The 18,397-nt window shown below is 42.2% G+C and overlaps 1 protein-coding gene across 2 annotated transcripts; it reads right to left on the reverse strand.

The window, feature by feature from the left end:
• Nucleotides 1-2,470: 2,470 nt before the first annotated feature.
• twist2 (twist family bHLH transcription factor 2) lies at nt 2,471-6,134 on the reverse strand. 2 transcript variants are annotated; one of them, XM_004081986.4, is made up of 2 exons: nt 5,427-6,134; nt 2,471-4,379 (listed from the first exon to the last, which is right to left on the reverse strand). In XM_004081986.4, the coding sequence occupies exon 1, from the start codon at nt 6,096-6,098 to the stop codon at nt 5,460-5,462; it is 639 nt and encodes a 212-aa protein (XP_004082034.1). In that variant the 5' UTR covers nt 6,099-6,134; the 3' UTR covers nt 2,471-4,379; nt 5,427-5,459.
• Between the last annotated feature and the right edge of the window lie 12,263 nt (nt 6,135-18,397).

An 18,397-nucleotide genomic window follows, 5' to 3' on the forward strand; every position in this document is an offset into this window, starting at 1 on the left:
GAACATCTATTTTCTCCCTCCCTGCCTACGGAGCCGGCGTGGGCTGCAGGCCGCTGCGCTGTCGCCTTGCTCATCCTCCTGCAGCGTCGGTCGCTATCTGTGAGCTCTGTTATTACCCAGCCACCCATGTGTGCACCAAACGCCTCAACCTCCCAGCTGTGCTCATCGCCACCACTCCTAATTGAAGGTTCGAGTGACTCCAAACGGGCGATGGGGCCTCTGCCAGCTGCTCACACGGCACGCCAGGCTACTTTGAAAGAGTTATTGCAGTCCGATCTGGCTTATCGACACACAAAACACAACAAAAAACAGATTGAGAGTTGTTTAGTCAGTTTGGGACATCTCAGAATACAGGTCATATTTTTTTTGTTTTTTTACGTGTTGGGTTAGGGTTCTGTGGATGCTCCACCCGTGAAATGTTTTACAGGTTGTCTTGAACCACTGATTACCTAACACAAAGTCCTGCTCAATATTTTTATTTATTTTAAAAACCTTACTGGTGGTCTTTTAAATATTTAATATGCTGTTTTTAGCCAAAATTAAAAAAAAAAAAAAATTGTCGCTTTCTGGGACATAGTTTCTGCAGGGGAACTGCAGTTCTTGAAAAATTCACATCTGAGTTGTAATTAGGATCATTGACAGGGAGTAACCCTGCCCTCCATTACTGAGAGCTCTATGTTTACACCGTCTCCTGCTAGCTTACAACCTTTCACGCCCCAAATCTAACATTACCAATGCGAGAAAATAGGCGAGCGGAATCGGAGCTATCCTAAGACGTACAGATCTAGTCGTCTGCACGTGGATGCATTGGAATGGAGCGGTGGTTGTGGGCTGCCCCATGTATTGTTTTACGATCTTTTTTAAACTGCATCTTTTTGTCTCCTCCTGATTCACAGCTATTTGAACAAAGAAATACTTAGAAATTCAATTTTAAGCTTAATTTTCTCTTTTTAAGTGTCCTCTATCATTAATAAAATGCCAGCAGAACATGTTAAAATTTTCATCGGAGTGGATTTTTTGAACCATTTATTATAGACAGCAATGTTATATTTAAGATGTTTAAAACTGTGGTTTGATGCATCTATGCTTTTTGACCCCTTAATAAGACCCTTAATGAATCCCAGAGAGAACTCTCATCTAAAGCTGCACCTGAGCAGAAAAACTGCAAACCCTGAAATGAGAATCCTCCACTTGAAAACATAAAAGTGTTTTAAATCCTGCCACTAGGGGGCTTTGATCCTCTGTCATGATGCAAAGGATCAGGCAGCTTCATCATTCCTGAAGCTAGAATGTTGAAAACTTTTTTGTTTTTGCACATTAAGATTAAAAATCCTCTGTATGAATAAAGTGATGTGACCTCTGCTGACCCCTGCTGTGTTGATTTGGTTCTGCACAAGAACCAAATCAAAGGTTCTCAACCAAATAATATCTGCTTTAGTGGCAAGAAATCGTATTTCCTTTTTGTCAAGTCCCAGTAATAGAAGTCTTCTAACTCCTATTCCTGGATGAAGTCCAGTCTGTTTTTCTTTTTTTTTGTGCTCTGTGGGAAGAACTAGTTCTTCAGGAGATCTGCTGTCACCTGTTCATTGGCTGTGATGACAGCCGCCTCTGCTCTTTCACCTGACGTCGACCCCAAACATTCAGTGAGTGTTTGTTTTTCCTTCAGTCACTCATCTCATCTCTTCTTTCCACAAACCGAGGTTTCAGCCTCGTCAGCTGATTTCTCCGTTTCATTTTCACAGCCTTCCGGTTCGTTGCTGCTGAAATGTCTGCGTGACGGAGTTTTTCGATCTCAATTATGTGATTATTATTATTCAGTCAGGTGTCACTTTTCTGTTTATTACAGAAATTATGTGAACTTTTAGCAAACAACAATTCATTTTTAGAAAATGATGAATCCCAAGTTTCTTTCAGAAAATCCTAAACTGAATAGAAAGTATTTTTTCTATTCATAAACAGACTTGTGCTGTAAAAGTGCAAATCACCTGTTTTACATTGTTTCATTTTGCACAGCTTTCCTCTAAAAGCAAATAAAGCAGATTTTCCCCCCATTCATGCTAAAGTTTGACTTAAAGTTTAGATCGTACGTGTCAGAAGGCGGAAAGCGAAGACGTTTGGTTTATTTTAAGAAACGTCTGCATTTGAAGTATAATGAAATCTTCCTGCCTTCAGTTTCCAGTTTCAGGCAGAAACTTTGTTCTCAAAAGTGGAATTTCTGCATCACCTGTAATCTCATAAATCTGAGTCATTGATTCCAGAAAGGTGTTTTTTTAAATCATTATTAGATCTCCCAAAGGTCTTACAATAAAAATAGAAAAACATTGTAAAGAGGTAGGGATTCCATGGAGCAAAAGCAGACACTGCATATATTTATTACACCAAGGGAAGGAACTGTGTCTCTTTGATCAACTTTCATGTGAGATGAGAGAAAATTCCCCTTAAATAAATGTTCAATAATGACTTCGAATTGAGTTAAAAAACCGTGATTTATTCAAAGTAATCAGAGTATTTTTGCCTTAAAAAAGGAAACATGTAACATAAATATCTTCTCAGCTAAAGTCTGCTTCTGCTCCACAGCAGACTCCCCTCACCTCATCCATCTGAACATCTTGATAACAACAAGAGAATGACAGATCTAACCTTCAAGCCTTTTTGAATCCCGACTAAGACTCTGAGTCCTGCCATGGTGGCGGCCGGCGGAGCTCACAAACAGCCAGAGGAAGCTCAGGCAGGTTTTCTCTCTGAAGCAGACGAACACGGTTTGAGGCGCACCGAGTCTAAACCTTTATTCCCTTTTTACTGCAAATTAAAGTTTTGTAGCTTTTTCCGTCTGATTTTACGGGAAACATCTGGATCTCTCGCAGCTCTGGAGCTGTGGCCCCCGGGTGATTGTGAGCCGCTCAGATGCAAGGGCCCGGGATAATGAGCAGGTATCAAACTGGCTCCTATGGATCAGTGGGGCTCGGTAGGAAGGCCTGCCCAGCAGCATCCAGGACCACCATGCCAAAAGGGACTCAGGCAAACTTGTGAGAGATCTCAGAGCGGATCTGGCCTGTTATTGCATAAACTCTGAGAAAATTGCAGCTTTTTGGATCAGATTACATTCTTAATCTGATATGAAGTCTGCGTGTATTTCCATGTTTTCACACTGAAACTTTTCTGTATCCCTTCACACAGGACGGAGCCCGGACACCGGCGTCCGCATGCTCTGACAGGACAGCAGCATCTGCACTTTTCCACTAAAACCAGAGCAAAGCAGAAGCCGAAAGTCATGAAACATGTCAAGTTGTAAGTTTAAAGCTAGTTACTCTTTCTGAAACAGAGCTTTGTTTCTCTGCTGATTCTTGAAGGGCAGATTTGGGGTTCAGCTCGAGCTCCAGCATTTACCCTGGCAGCCCGCAGTTGACAAAAGGCTCTTTTTTTAGTGTTTAGATTGCATCAAGTCTGGGAAAGCAGGATTTAAACAGTTTGGATGTATTAGGAGAGATTCAAAGGAATGTCTTCAGTCTAGTTGGGGTCCTGCTTCCCCCCTCCACCCCTTCTTCTGTGGCTCCAGGCGGAGTTTCCGTGCTTATCTGAGCTCTTTGGGGCTCCCGCTCGTTAAGGAGCGCAGAGGCATTTGAAATGATTACCCGTTATTTGAGCGGACAAACATTTTATGTGGCTGAGTTTGAAAACTGGCCCGAGTTTCCTCCACTGTTAATGAAGCCGTATTTTTTTTTATGGTCTGTTTTTTAAGCCCGGGGTTTTTTTACTTTTTCATAACAAGCGGAGGGGGGAGGGCAAAAGGGCAATTCTTACACGAGAAAAAAGAAAAAAAAATCCTCACAAATTTGTATAAATAATTGGCTAATTTATTTATTTTTTCATTAAATTTGACTGAGCTGAAAGTTTTTGCCTTCATTTATACACAGAATAATAACAAACATACAAGTGCATCACATTTCCTTCAAAATAATCCCTGTTTTAATAAATAAGCACAGCAACAATGAAAACTGGACGGAATTTGGAGGACAACTCGCAGAAAAATGGACTAAATCCATGCAGCCAAAGCTTCTTAATTGCATTGGTCCCTACAGGATATAATAACACAAATATGTATAATAGGTTTTAATTCTTTGTATCTACATCTTAATATATTCAAACTTTGCTTTAGAGTCTTGGTGGGGGAAAAAACCTTCCCCTTTAGAAATGCTGATGCTGGTTCGGTCCTGCTCTGCCTGTCCTCACTGACACGAGCAGATCTGGACAGTCACCCACGCACGCGCACACGCACGCCACTCCACTTTGTAGGAACGGGTCACGTTACGTGTCTCCGCCAGGCCTTTGAGGTCGAGGGGTTTCTCCAAAAATCCCTTTGGTTTGTGGAAGTAAACAGTCTGCAAGAAGAGAGGGGGGGGGGGGGGGCACAAATGCGTGAATTGCGTTATTAATGCGTGCTTTGCGCGCCTGCAATTACGAAGCACACTTTCTGCTGTGAAAGACATCGATTATTGTTGCTATCAGAAAAAATAGTATTTGGGCGTTTTAAAAGCTGCTGTGGCTGTGGATGTGAAGGAGACTCCAGATGCTGCAGTGTCAGCTTGAGGTCACCTTTGGGCCTTTAGAAACTCTGCGCATCCTTTCACAGTTAAAAACTGTTAAAAACACAACTTCCTTTAATGCTTATGAAGCTAAATAATACTGTTTTTGAATGTAAGTACATAAAATACAAAATGTGACAAAATCAAGTGTGTGTGTTTTGAAAGAAGAGCTACATTTTCTTAAGAGGGAGGCTTAAAAACGAAATTGTCATTTTTGCAGGGAACCTTATTAAGAGGGAACTCTCTGAAAACGCGCAAACGACGCTTCCGACCTCCAAATCAGGGCCGGATCCAGATCCGCGCAGCTCGTTACTGCGGGTCTGTTTAATTGTGCAGCGCCGGTTCAGCTCCATTCCTGCGGTCTGCGCGCAGGAACGCGCTCCGTGGTGGCACTGCAGCTGTGCGCCGTGGTTTACAGGCCCGCTGGGTATAAAATGCTGCTTTGAGGGGCTGAGCGGCGACAGCAACATGTGTCCACGGAAACGACATCACATTACCTTCATTTTTATACCATAAAATACTCCTATTGTTATTATTAGATTGATAAAAACTAATATTACAAGCATAACATAGAAGGGTGGATTCATGTTGGGAGGATCATAACCTGCTTCTGACAGCTTTGGAGTGACAGCCGCACGCTGCAGCATCCGGAGGCCCAAAGCTCTTCAGGGTTTTTCACGGGACAGTTCTTATCTTATTCTCGCACCTTAGAAATTCGCCTCTCTTTTGGCAACAGGTCACCATTGCGCGCGCGTTTTTAGGAATTGGGCTCAGGCTTAGGAAGTTCTGCATCACATCTCCGCAAAAGTCAAGTCTACAATGTTCCCTCCTCGTGGTACCCACCGCTTTGGCATTGTGAGGGAGGCTCTCCCGCCGCTAGTGAGATGCTGACATCGACCAGGCGCCCTCCATCCTCCACACGGAGAACGCGTAACTGAGTCTTTCGTGCGCCACATAGCTGCAGCTGGACATCTTGCTGTCCATCTCATCGCTCTGCAGCACCTGACAGAGAAAATCGATGTATCTGGACGCCAGCTTCAGCGTCTGGATCTTGCTGAGTTTGTCCGACGGCAGCGTGGGGATGATTTTGCGCAAAGACGCAAAGGCCTCGTTCAGGGACTGAGTCCGCTGCCTCTCCCGGACGTTGGCCAGGACGCGCTGGTTCTGCAGCTCTTCGTAGGACTGAGTGCTGCTCGGACTGGGCTTTTTGGCCCGCTTCACCGGGCCCGGGCTGCTCCCGCTGCTGTCCTCGCTGAACTTTTTGCTGTGCCTCCTCTTCCTCGCAAAGCGCTTCTGTTGTCGATCCAGCTCCTCCTCGCTGGTCACCAGACTATCCACAGGGGAGACCGGAGAACCAGAGCCCTCTTCCATTTCTTTCTTGAAGAAATGCAAGGAAAGAGAGGAAAAGACGCAGTCCACCTTTGAAGCCGTGGTTCCACGAGTGTGTAGAAATCCTTCAAGGTGAGGGGGGGACTTCACGCTTTTGGACACCCGGAGTTCACTCTCTGCTGGCATGCAGCTCCTCTGGCGGGGAGGGTTTTCCTTCAAATTTTAGGGAAACTTTATCCTGGTTTCAGATGCTAAATAGTTTTGGAAGTGGAAGGGGAGGGGTTTGAAGCGCGGGGCGGGGGCCAGGGTGCGCCTCAGAGCTGTGAGCTGAAGGAAGGAGTCATGGTTTAGTCTCCACATGAGTCACAGGAGGCTCAATTTACTGTCAGATGAGAGATGCGGTTTGTTTGTGACTTCAAATACTTTTTACTCATTTGTTTTAAAACTTAAAGTAACCTAAAAATGTTGTCATCCTGGGATCTAAGTCTTGTAAATTGTTTTTCAACTAAAATATCAAAAAATCTTTCAGTGATGACAACAATTTTTGACGAATCTAAGTCTTTTTTGGCTGAACACGTTCTGTCCGCTTTTCCGCATTCCCACTGATTTTCAAAGGAAGTGATGTAAACCTGCGGCCCTCTGCGACTGTCGGATTGCAGTCCAGCGCAGACCCTTGTGCATGTTTCGTGTCAGCTGCGCATCGCCTTGTGTTCTTCGCATGCAGGTGGCGCAGAGTTGAACCGATTGACCAGAGTGACCTTTGCAAAAAATCCATCCAGAAAATATTTTTTTCAAAAACAGTTCAAATTTGTTCTAATATTTCTTTGCCTTGATAACTTAAATGAAATGATTATATATTTAATAATAAATGCAATAGTTCTGTTTTATTGTTCCTTTCATAAAGAGAACCACGATATGTTAACTTATTACAAACAACATTCGTTTTCATGACAGAAACGAGCAGTGGGTAGAAGGAAACTCACATTTCATGCTGGCTTTTATCAGATCTTATTGGGAAATGTAGACAAAATAGAGAACCCAAGATGTACACTAACCACATTCCTCAAGTTTGCTAGACTACTCTATACACATTTTCTTAATTCAAAGTTTATTTGAACATCTTTTCAGAACTTTTTGTTGGAAATTCCAAACTTTCACCTCAACAAAAGAAAAATGTGTCTGTTTTAAACTTAAAATCTTATCTCCACCTGTGATTTTTATCTTCTGAAGTAAAAACAAATCACTTTTGTAAGTTCTCTGGCATCTCTCTGTTTTCAACTTTAAGCATCCCTAATAAAGTTTGTTCTCCAGAACATCTTTATATTTCAGCAGTCCTGACTTAATATGAATAAAACTTGATTTATTTAGCAATTTACAACTCTTTTAGGGTACCAGAGTGCTTCACAATAAAAAGAAAGACAAAAAAAAGTTCAAAATTAAACAAATTAAGAAAAGAAATTCAAACGGCATAAAACTGCAAAAAAGGAATAAAATACACAAAAAAAACCAAATAGGAATGCAATAAAACAAAGAAAAGAAGAAACTTTAAGTACTTTCCTGATCCATTTACATGTTAAACTGATTTTAAACATATTTTCAATAAAAGATTTTTATTTACTCTGTTGAACCACTCAACAATAGTAGAAGAAATAAAATTAAATCACTAAAAACAGGCATGATAATAGATAGATAGATAGATAGATAGATAGATAGATAGATAGATAGATAGATAGATAGATAGATAGATAGATAGATAGATAGATAGATAGATAGATAGATAGATAGATAGATAGATAGATAGATAGATAGATAGATAGATAGAGAGAGTAGACAATGGCTAAAGACAACTTACTTAAATAGTAAATAATACATACATAAAAAGTGATTCAATGTGTCTTAAAATAGATTGGAGAAATAATGATAATAAATAAATAAAATTTTTTAGAAAGGAAGCTCCCAAACTAACATAATTTAAAAGAAGAAATCCAAGTTTAACATGTTTATGACAGTTGGATAAAAACTGTTACTCTGCTTGACCTGAAGCGTTTGCCTGAAGGCAACAGGTCAAACAGGAAGTGCCCAGGGGTGTGGAGCGTCTCTGATAATGTTCTTCACTCTGTTGAGGCAGCAGGAGCTGTGGAGGGTTTCCAGGATGGGGAGAGGGCAGCCAACAATCTTTTGGGCTGTGTTGATGACCCGCTGGAGAACCTTCCTTTGAGACGGTGAACAGCTGCTGAACCAAGTTCTTAAGCAGTATGTCATTGCAGTTTCTACAGTGGCATGGTAAGAGGTCACCAGCAGTCTTCTGTTCAGAAAGTATGAAGACACGTTAATGTGCTTTGGATTAGTGTGTGGTTAGAGTGACAAAATGCCTAAAAAATAAATATCAACAGAAAAATAGAAGAAAAAATCCATTCATGTTGAAGTTTTCTTGCTTGACTTTTAGAAAAGTCTCTGACGATGATCAGATTCCAGCGATCACACATTCAAGGCGACAGGAAATGGAGCGGAGCCGAGCACCTCCTGAATGTTTCACAGCTCTGTTGAAACCAACATGGCCTGCAGTAAGCCTTGCTTTGTGTTTTGGCCTTCACTTACTGTCGCCCTTTTTCCCTTCAGAACCAGAGCTCCAATCTCCAGAGAGTGGCATGCCTGAGCCTGGGCCTGTGGGAAACATCTCCTTTATAAAGAAGGCAGTGTTTCACACGTGCAAATATTAACTCAACGCTGAAATTAGTGCAAGCACATTCACACACTTTCCCTGATTATGACCTCTGAACCTGAGCTCAGCTGCATGAGGCCTCGGCGCCCGGAGGGGAAAGGACTTCTGACTTGCAGAGAGCGATCCTGCTCAGCATCTGTGAGCGGCGCTCCCCATGCGCACGCCGCTCAGAAGACAGGGGGCCTCTGGCAAGCACTTTCCATCCTCCTCATATACTGCAGGCAACAATAAGCAAGCGCCTGAAAAAAGGCAACACATCAAGATGATGGGAGGCAGATCCCAACTTAACTCACACAGGGACATAAAATACTCCTAGTTACTCAATGTACTTTTTTTGTGTATTTCAACTATATTTTAAAATCCTACTCCAATCATCTTTTGATCCATTTGTGTTCCCACTGGTCTTTTAATTGGGAATTTTTAGCCAAAATAAAAAACAATCTGCCTAGTTTTCTAGAACAAAGTTTCTGTGGACCAACAGGAATTCATCAGAAATTTGTCTCTGAGCTGTGGGGACAGCTGTTGTAGCAAAGTAAGCCCCCCCCCCCCACCCCACCCCCCAGCTTACAGCCCCTCACAACCCCAACATTATATTACTGGTGCAACATAAATTGTGAGCAATATTGGAGCTATCCTGCCGTACAGGTCTGAGCCAGATACCAGCTCAAAAGAGGAAAACAAAGACGTACGTGGATTCAGTCATTTACGAGTGAATGCAAAAGAATGGAGCTTGTGACTCGCCAATCGTAGCACCACAGCTACATTTTTTGTGGTGGCATTTTTTCATCTGCTCCTGATTCACAATGATCTGAGTGAATAAATACTCAGAAATGCAATTTTGAGCTGAACTTATATATGGCCTCCATCATCAGAAAAATGCCACAAAAACATAGCAAAAACACCATTATCATTGGAGTGGGTATTTAAGTTAAAGGTAATAAAACTGCACTTTAGTTATTTGTGTGAAATTTTTGAAAAATACTGACAGTAACTTCTAAAGAAGCCCCTTAATCCTTCGTGGAAGATCTGGCATGATTCACCTATTCTTCTCCAAATATTCTTTGAGTTGGGAGAAACTCTTGGCGGCTGTGACTCAGTCATGAATAAACTCCACCACAGAGGAAGAACGATGGTAGAAAACACACTCGCAGCAGCAGAACCACCTGCCTATCACATCAAAGATGAGCCTCGGTCATAACTCAAAGAGTAAGGGGGGGGGGGGGGGGGTGATGTTGCTCGGCCCGGTCTGACACCTTCAAAACCAGCTCCACATGGGACACATCCACCCTCCTCGCTAACTGTCACATGGAGAGACGACAAGAGCGGTGGAGGAGTGATGAAAGACCGAGAGCAGGTTAGGCTGAAAACAACTGAAAGTGGAAGAAAAGAAGAAGAAAACAACTCAGTCCAATGCAGAGGTGTGACGACATGCAGGTCACAGATTTGTGACGGAAGTTATGAAGTTTTTTTCGTCTCAGATGGATTTTAGTGAACATGTGCGCACCATAACGGACCAGCTCATCCTCATCACATTCATTCCATACTTATCACACTTCTGTGTGTATGAAAACGAACCAAAGACGCCCAGCGGCATTGATTTGGTCAAAACACAGAACATCAGCGGGCGTAAAATCATTAAAAAAGTAGTCTTCTGTCAAAACACTTACCCATTTATGAACCCTGCCTGCATAACCCTTCTGTTAGCTACAGGAAGATAGGCATAGATGCAAAAATGACCAGCCATCAATAAGCTGCAGCTGGTTCCTTTTTGTCACAGAAAATCTTCATGGGAGGTGCCTGGGTGAGGTATCCTGGGGCCGCTGAGAAAGTAGGCACACCAAGTCACATGGATACCTTTGTGAAAACGTAAAACATCACCTCAGATTTGAGAGAAAAAAAACACTTTGAATTGGTTTTAAGAACAGCTGGAGATTTTGCAGCTGAGCAGAGTTTAAATATAAATAATAATTTCAAACTGGAAAAGCCTCATATCAGTTCAAAAATACACTTTTAAAAATGGCTTTAGATTTGACATCGTTTAGAGTTTGGCTCTGTTTCTTTAGTGAAGAGAATCTCGGTGACATCTTTGAGGCAAGTTAAGCAAAGAAAAGTATGAACTTTAAAACTTCTCTGTCTGTACAGTCATTGTTCTGTTTTTGATGTTTTTATCATGTTCTTCTCGCATTTTTCCGATGATAAAGGACATATATAAAGAAAATTAGGCTCAAAATTGCTCTTCGAAGTATTTCTTGTTCAAATTGTTTTGAATCAGGAGCAGCAAAAAGAAAAAAAAGTTTAAAAAAAGAGCTTTATTTGTGATGTACAAAGTAAGCTGGGTGGGCAACAAGCTCTGCTCCATTCTGATTCTGTTGACAAATAGATCCACGTCTTTGTTTTCCTCATCTGAGCTGGAATCTAGATCAGAACCGTACGTCTGGATAGCTTCCTGCTCGCCATTTTTGTTGCACTAGTTATGTGAGGTTGAGGTTGGAAGGAGCTGTAAGCTAGCGGGAGAGCGTGTTAACAGAAAGGTGACGGGCTTGTCCAATGAAGAGGTGGATTTCCTAAACACAAAAAGGTTGCTGTGGAGATAGAACTAACAGAAAAGCTGCCTTTTTGAAAAAAAGTGTTGTTGTTTTTTTACATAAATTTGCCACGTTTACCCCGACAGTGGGGGAGTCGGCGTGTACGGAGTGCTTATCAAGTGAGTTTGAGCCAAAGGTCTGCAGTGAGAGCAGTGACACACGGGGCTAGCCGAGCTAGCGCTGTACAATTTCACCCACAGATTTAATTGATGAATTGGTTCTGCATTTACACCTTTATTGACGATGTTTGCCTGATTTGCTTGAATTATTTGTTGTTGTAATTAATCAGCCTTTTGGAGGGGTTCCCACCAAATATTCAAGTTTGGAAAAGTTCCAGATTTCCCAAAGGAGTTTTTCCATTGGATTTATCTCTGTGTTGCAACGGCAAACAAGAAAATAATGACTTGTTGTTGGAAAAAAGGGGAAAAGAGGAAATCTTTTTGTTGCCTTCTCTCCTACTTTTTTTTGTTTGTTTTCTCCAGGGTGCTGAAATCTGTGGGAAGAAATGGGCGATGCCACGAGTTTGACACAAACAACACGCTGTCTGTTTTATTGCGCAGCTCCTTTCCAGTAAACGGTAAAAAAAAAAATACTGTTGTGACTCACAGCAGATTCAGGGCTTCATTGCAGCAAAACATGCAGACAGCATCCCTGCATTTCCAGAGAACAGTGTCATTATGTAACTTCAGATGGGAACAAAGGGGGTGGGGGGTCCGCTGAAAGTCCTGCTGCTGAGATTGTTCTTCCTTCTCAAAGTGACAGAACTTCTGGTACTTGTTTCAAATGAGCATCAGAGACATTTACATTTTGGGGAATAAAACGAGGGGGGGGGGGGGGGGGGGGCACCTGAAATCATGAAGCTGGCTCTTTGTAACTGTAAGACCCCCTCATTCATACATCCACACCTCTCCGTTCTTCAGCCCCGGGGCCGATGACAGGGAGTTTCTGAAATTGCATTAGGGGCCCTTTCATAAAAGTTTCACTTGCCAGTGTGTAACAGCTTGAAGCGTTTAGGTTTGTTTAACACGATGCAGGCCCGCAGCACCGTGCTTTGTCTGCTCTCTGGAAAGGGGCCCGAGATGCCAAAGAGCCCCCACTGTTAGAGTTCACTTTAAAATTCAGAGGTGGGGGGGATTGGGAGGAATATTTCCCCCCATCCTCCGCAGAAACACTCACAAACCCAATACCTGTTCCTGCCCTGCTGCCCTGTGGAGTTATGGCCGTCCATCGAGAGTGCTCGGCTTTGAAGTGCAGCTCTCCTGGGTTTTACACCCCGAGAGGGACGTGCACGCGCAGAAACCTCTGTGATCTACAGCCCATGCTGGATCTGTTAGGCAAGCTGCCCCCACTTCCAGAAACCGCCCTGAAAAATAAAAACACCGAACGGCAGGTGGATTTGGTTTTAATACACGGATCAATCAGCAGACTCTCTCCGAATTGAACTTTTTTTTTTACGTCCTCAAATTCTTGGACTGCTCACCAACCTGAGCTGGTTTCAGTGCAGAGGGTCCAGCTTTGAATTTGACACACACACCCGCTATAAAGCAGCTCGTGCTAAATCCCCTCAGTCAACGCAGGAGCGCTTCACAGACCTGACAGTTACAAAAAACAGTGTTGCCAGAGCAATTATGTCGGCTATAACACAATTATATTCATTATGCATGTACCACTTCCAGAATTTGAACTTTAACCGGTCTGAGCTGAGGGGGGAGGGTGCCGTGGGGTGGGTGGGGTTGATGGAGTTTGGAGTAAATTTACCGAACAAATGACAGAGAGGCGGCACACTCTGGTGCAGAGGGGCCGGCCTCCTGCACAAATAAGGCGGCGTAATTAGGACTGCACTTGTGACCTCGGTGCCAAGGTTAGCATAAGGGTGGCTTGTTTTAGCCAGGTGGCCCGGCCGGGCCCGGCCACGGCCACGGCGGGGCTGGAGGGAGCTCAGGCTGTCTGGGTAAACAGGAGTGTTGTTTGTTCCTCTGATTGACCTGCAGGCTGAAGATCCCCGGATGTCAACATTAACAGTCTGATGTCAGCTCTTCCCCGTCAGCTGTGTCAGCATCTCTGCTGGACTCTGAGGAACCCGGACCTCCTATTAATCCCATTAATCCAGTCAAATAGGCTGAGGAGGCAGACCTGTTGTTTTCTCTCTGCAGCTTTTGTTTGTGTGGCCTAATCGTGTGAGGAAATCGCTGAAAGTTCTCATCCGAGGAGGCTTGCTGTGTGAAGATCTCCACAGTTTGTGTCCTTGTAAAGACAACTTTCTTTCCTCCAGCCCCTCAAATCTAAAGTCATGTTCTTGTGAAGAAAGAGGCTCGGGAGAAAAGCAGGTGAGGTACTTAACTAAAGTTTACCAGCTATTAAATGGCCAACACGCTGGGTTACACAAACCAAAAATCTGGTCTGAATTTTATTTGAGGTGGTTTTATAGTAATCAGATTTTTTTTATTCATTCAGGATGCCGAGAAGCAACTAATGAGTCAGGAAGGCTAAAAATGACACAAGAACAATTTTGGATTTAGCCCAGATTTATAGTTCCTTATTTTTTGGACTTTTCTATGCAGATGATGTTTACAGAGCTTCCTGGTTTTTCATCTCCTCAATCACAGGTGCTGCATACACCACTCACAATAAGTTTGGGATATTGTGAAAAACTCAGTGTACTGTGCTTGTTTCACTTTACAGATTTTTGGAATAAGGGTGTTGAGGTAGCCCTCTGCTAGTTGGTTGATAAGGAAATAAGAGACAAAAACCTGGTTAGAATCATTTATTTTAAAGTTATTAACCCTTGTTCCATCTTGTGGGGTCCAGATGACCCTACTCCCAATAACGTTAAGGAGGCACGTTAACGTTATTGGGAGTGGGGTCATCTGGACCCCACAAGATAGCACAAGGGTTAAAACATTGGATCAAGTTGTACGGAGCTCTGGGTATCAAGCAGCATGCGTCACTGACCAACCATTGAGCGGTAAAACTAGGCAGATCATACGGTTGTGGGGGCGTTCCCTGTCTGTAGACATACCGGTACGTGAGATGAGTAAACAACTGGTCCAAAGAGGAGGAGCATGCTGACCACTTTATGGCTTCATATGGTCCCAGAGGTGTGGCTCGAGCTCTAACTGGTCGTGTTGTGTGCGTCCAACCTGTCCTCTAAAAGTCACTACAAGACCCTTGTTTCATAAAAGTTGAATCACGTAAAAGGCATTAAATATACATAGCATATATACTGTATATAGATATAGATATATAGATATATACCTGTCTGTCTGTCTGACTGTGCTATCTATATTCAATGCCTTTTACGTGATTCAACTTTGATGAAACAAGGGTCTTGTAGTGACTTTTAGAGGACAGGTTGGACGCACACAACACGACCAGTTAGAGACAAAGGCAAAAGAAGAAAAAAAATTTTTTGCCATCAATTTCAACACTCTGTGGGTATGAAAAAGGATTTTTCCATCATTCAAACAACCATGAACTCACGAGCAGCACCACGTATTAAAGCGCTCCTTCAGGTTGGTAGTAGGCAGTAAGATATTGCAGGTGACCTTAGTGAGTCTCAAGGTGTCATCAGCAGACTTGCATCAAGACCCAGAACTACTGGCAAAGTTTGTGACAGAATAGAATTGAACTGAATTGAGTTGAATTGAACTGAATAGAATGCTTTATTGTCATCATACAAGGAGTATGACATAAATAAAGACAGCAATCATGTCAAGGTGTATTTCTTCTCATAAAAATAAAAATCAATAATAAAAGCAGGATAAAAAGCTGTGCAGAACAGTATAAATATGTGTTTAGATATCATTGTGTCTGGAGTGCTTCAGCCTGATGGTCCGTGAGGAGGAACAGTTTTTTATTCTGTTGGTCCTGGTTTTAAAGGATCTATACCTTCTCTCTGATTGTAGTAGCTTGAAGAGGTGATGGTCAGGGTGAGAGCAATCAGTGAGTGTTTTCCTGACCCTCCCAAGGCAGTGTAAGCTAGTAATGTTCTCTGGGGGAGAAAGGGGGTGGGGTTTGACCAAAGATTTTTTCAGGAGTCCTGGTCACCCTCTGAGGGCTTTCCTTTAGCAGCAAACCCAATACTCGTGCAGTACATCAGGACTGGTTCTATGACAGCGCGGTAGAAGGACACCTGCAGCTTCTCTTCTAGGTGGTTGACAACCCCCATTTGTTGACCCAAAGACCTGTGCACTCAGAGATTGTTGCGCAAATGCGACACAGCTGCAGGCTTGAATGCCAGACAACCATTGCAGGTGACCCCACTGACATCCGCTGTCAATGTATCCAGTGTATCCAATGTATAAGACCATGTGACCTGGACAATGCAGCAATGGTCTACCGTCTTGTTCACCGATGAGTGTTGTGTCACGTTGGACAGAAATGATGGGCGTCAGCATTGCTGGAAAAGGTGAGGTGAACTATATGCCAGGGTCAATAGTCCACAAGTCTGGCTTTGGGGGAGGAGGGGCAACAGTCTGATCAGGCAATAACCGATTTGGTTATTGTAGTTGACCCAATCACTGAAACTCCCCCCAAACTTTCTGTTCATAGATGATAATGCCCCACCACATGGAACCAGAATTGTCACAGCTGGACTTCAGGAAGTCAGAGTGCCTCATGGAGTACGGCCAACAATGACCCTTGACCTGAACCCCATAGAGCACGTCTGGGACTGAAGTAGAGACTGGATGATCATACCCCAACCCCAACTGACCTGGCAATACTTCTGGAAGAGTGGAACAGATTGCCTCAGAACAACATCATGAGTCTGGTCAGGACCATGAGACACCGCTGTCAAGCTGTCTTTGTGGCAAATATTGACATGGCCATCTTTATTATTGTCCTGTTTTTTGGAGTAATAGATATCCAATTACTGAAAATAGTGTTTTTTTCTCATTCATCATTAGGAAACTTTTACATGTTTCGTTAAAATAAGACCAAATAGGAAACACACTCGTGCAAATAATATCCCTAACTTGTTGTGAATAGTTTAGATTGTGGCAGAAACATTTTTAAGCCCCAATCTTGTATTTTTAAGCAACAAGTTTCAAATGCAACAAAAAAAACTGCCACTTATCAGATAGAAAACTCCTCCATTTTTTACTTTTTTTTTCTTTTAGCAGAAAACTGCAATTATTCATGAGTAGAAAATGAGAAAAATAACTGTTCAAAACAAAGCAAACGCTTGTCAGGAGGGATTTATTGGAAGTGCAGCCAGTTTTTCTGTTGAAAGCTCTTCTCACTTTGATCCTGACATGATGGAGGACACAGGACTGTAAAATCACTGCAGGGTTGCTTTTCTTTCCCTCTTCGCCTCTCACTCCACTTCTTCTTGCATTCATCACCACGTGTTTGACTGCAAGTGTTTGGTTTTTCAGCAAACAGATCTATTTTATTGGTGGAATGATACTGATAAGTCGAGGCAGAGTTGAAGCTGCAGACTCGAGCTGCACCAAGCGGGCTGATTTACGGCCTCTGAACGGAGCTGTTTTCCATCTTCTTTCATGCAACGCTGCAGGATGTGATGGAATCATTTTATTTACAAATGCAAAGCCAAGACTCCAGAGTTACCCCGGCACGGTAAACACACCTGCCATCTGACAGCAGGGCAGCCTCACAGTGTTTGTGCCGGATGTTAAATCAATAAACCACCTCAATGCAAGAAAGCAGCTTGATGCAGTCCACAGGCAGGACTCTTACTCATCCTGGCTTCCAGAAGTTTCCGCTTGCTGGATGAATTATGTCTCATGTGAATGGTATTCTGGGCTGTTTCTTGTGAGCCAGGAACCCACTGTGGCAATTGTGGAGCAGAGAAACAGCAAAAAAATCAAAAATAAGTTCAGATTTACATTTTTACAATAGTGTTTACCAATGAATAATGATTAGTAGATGTGGGCTGCAGATATTTTAAAGCTTAGGATCTAGTTAACAATGTATTAACTCATGTAGAAGAAGATAAAAAAAAATCCGCAATTTAACCTTTAATTTACACATTTTACAACTATTTTATTAAAATGTGACACTTTTAGGTCCCTTTGGACCCCTAGAGAGAGATTCTGTATTAATTAACTGTAAAACAATTTTGACAAATTTATATTGTATTTTCTACATCATAAATAAGTTCTTTTTTAAACAGCATTTTTTCAGTAGCACCTGATTCACAATAATTTGAATAAAAAAAATTTCAAAGATGCAATTTGAGCTTAGATTTCTTGAAATATGTCCTCCATTTTCTGAAAACAACATGATAAAACACGAAAAAATTTGCTTTTCAGACAGAGTGCTGAGGAAGAGTGGTTGACCGCAGGTTGAAAAATCGCTGGTTCAATTCCCGCCCTTCGCGTCCGTGTTTCCAAGTGACTTTGGGCAAGGCACTGAACCCCACCTCTGCCATCAGTGTGAATTAATGGGTGAATTGTTGTGTCTATTGTTTATAATTAAGCAAATTATACAACATTTATTCAAGTTTTTTCACCCAAAAATGGTTCACAAGCAATTGTACCACATAGCTTTACATCTTTTGTGATATAATTTGTAATAAATGTGGTGCTTTTTTGTCTAAATAGGTAAAAAATATTTTTTATTCTTCATTTGCATAAATGCAAATGCATTTTTGATTAGGAACATTTATGGAACTGAAGCCAGAGTTAGAGCTGAATAGATAGATTAAGCAAAGCTTTAAGTCACATAACACTTTTGATGTTTACAATCTTGAATTCAGACACACAGTTACATGTTGGTTTTTTTTTGGTGTCACCATTTTGAATGTGGTGATTAATTCCAATTGGACACATATTTATGTCTTAACTGCTAATGAAACAGAGGTTATGTCTCCATAACCCCTACAACAGTATATAGTGCGGGACTATCCAGGGTCCTGGATTTTAACACAATTCAGACACCTGCTGGCTACCTTTTTTTTCTTCAAACGCCAAATGACTTCATCCACTGATAAATGTGAATATTTTAGGAAGACTACTTATGAGTGTTCTGATGATCAAAACTTAAGAGAACACAATGCATTGTGGTCTATATTTGCAAATCTGCTGAAGATCAATGCCCACCACTTTTTCATAGAGACTTCTGGGAAAATTTCATAGCAATGGATGCTGGGGTTGTAGATTTAAATGCCAACATGGGAGTGAATACAGACAAAACCAGACTTAAATGTGAGATTT

Source organism: Oryzias latipes, chromosome 21, assembly GCF_002234675.1.
Source record: "Oryzias latipes chromosome 21, ASM223467v1".
Classification (NCBI taxonomy): Eukaryota; Metazoa; Chordata; class Actinopteri; order Beloniformes; family Adrianichthyidae; genus Oryzias; species Oryzias latipes.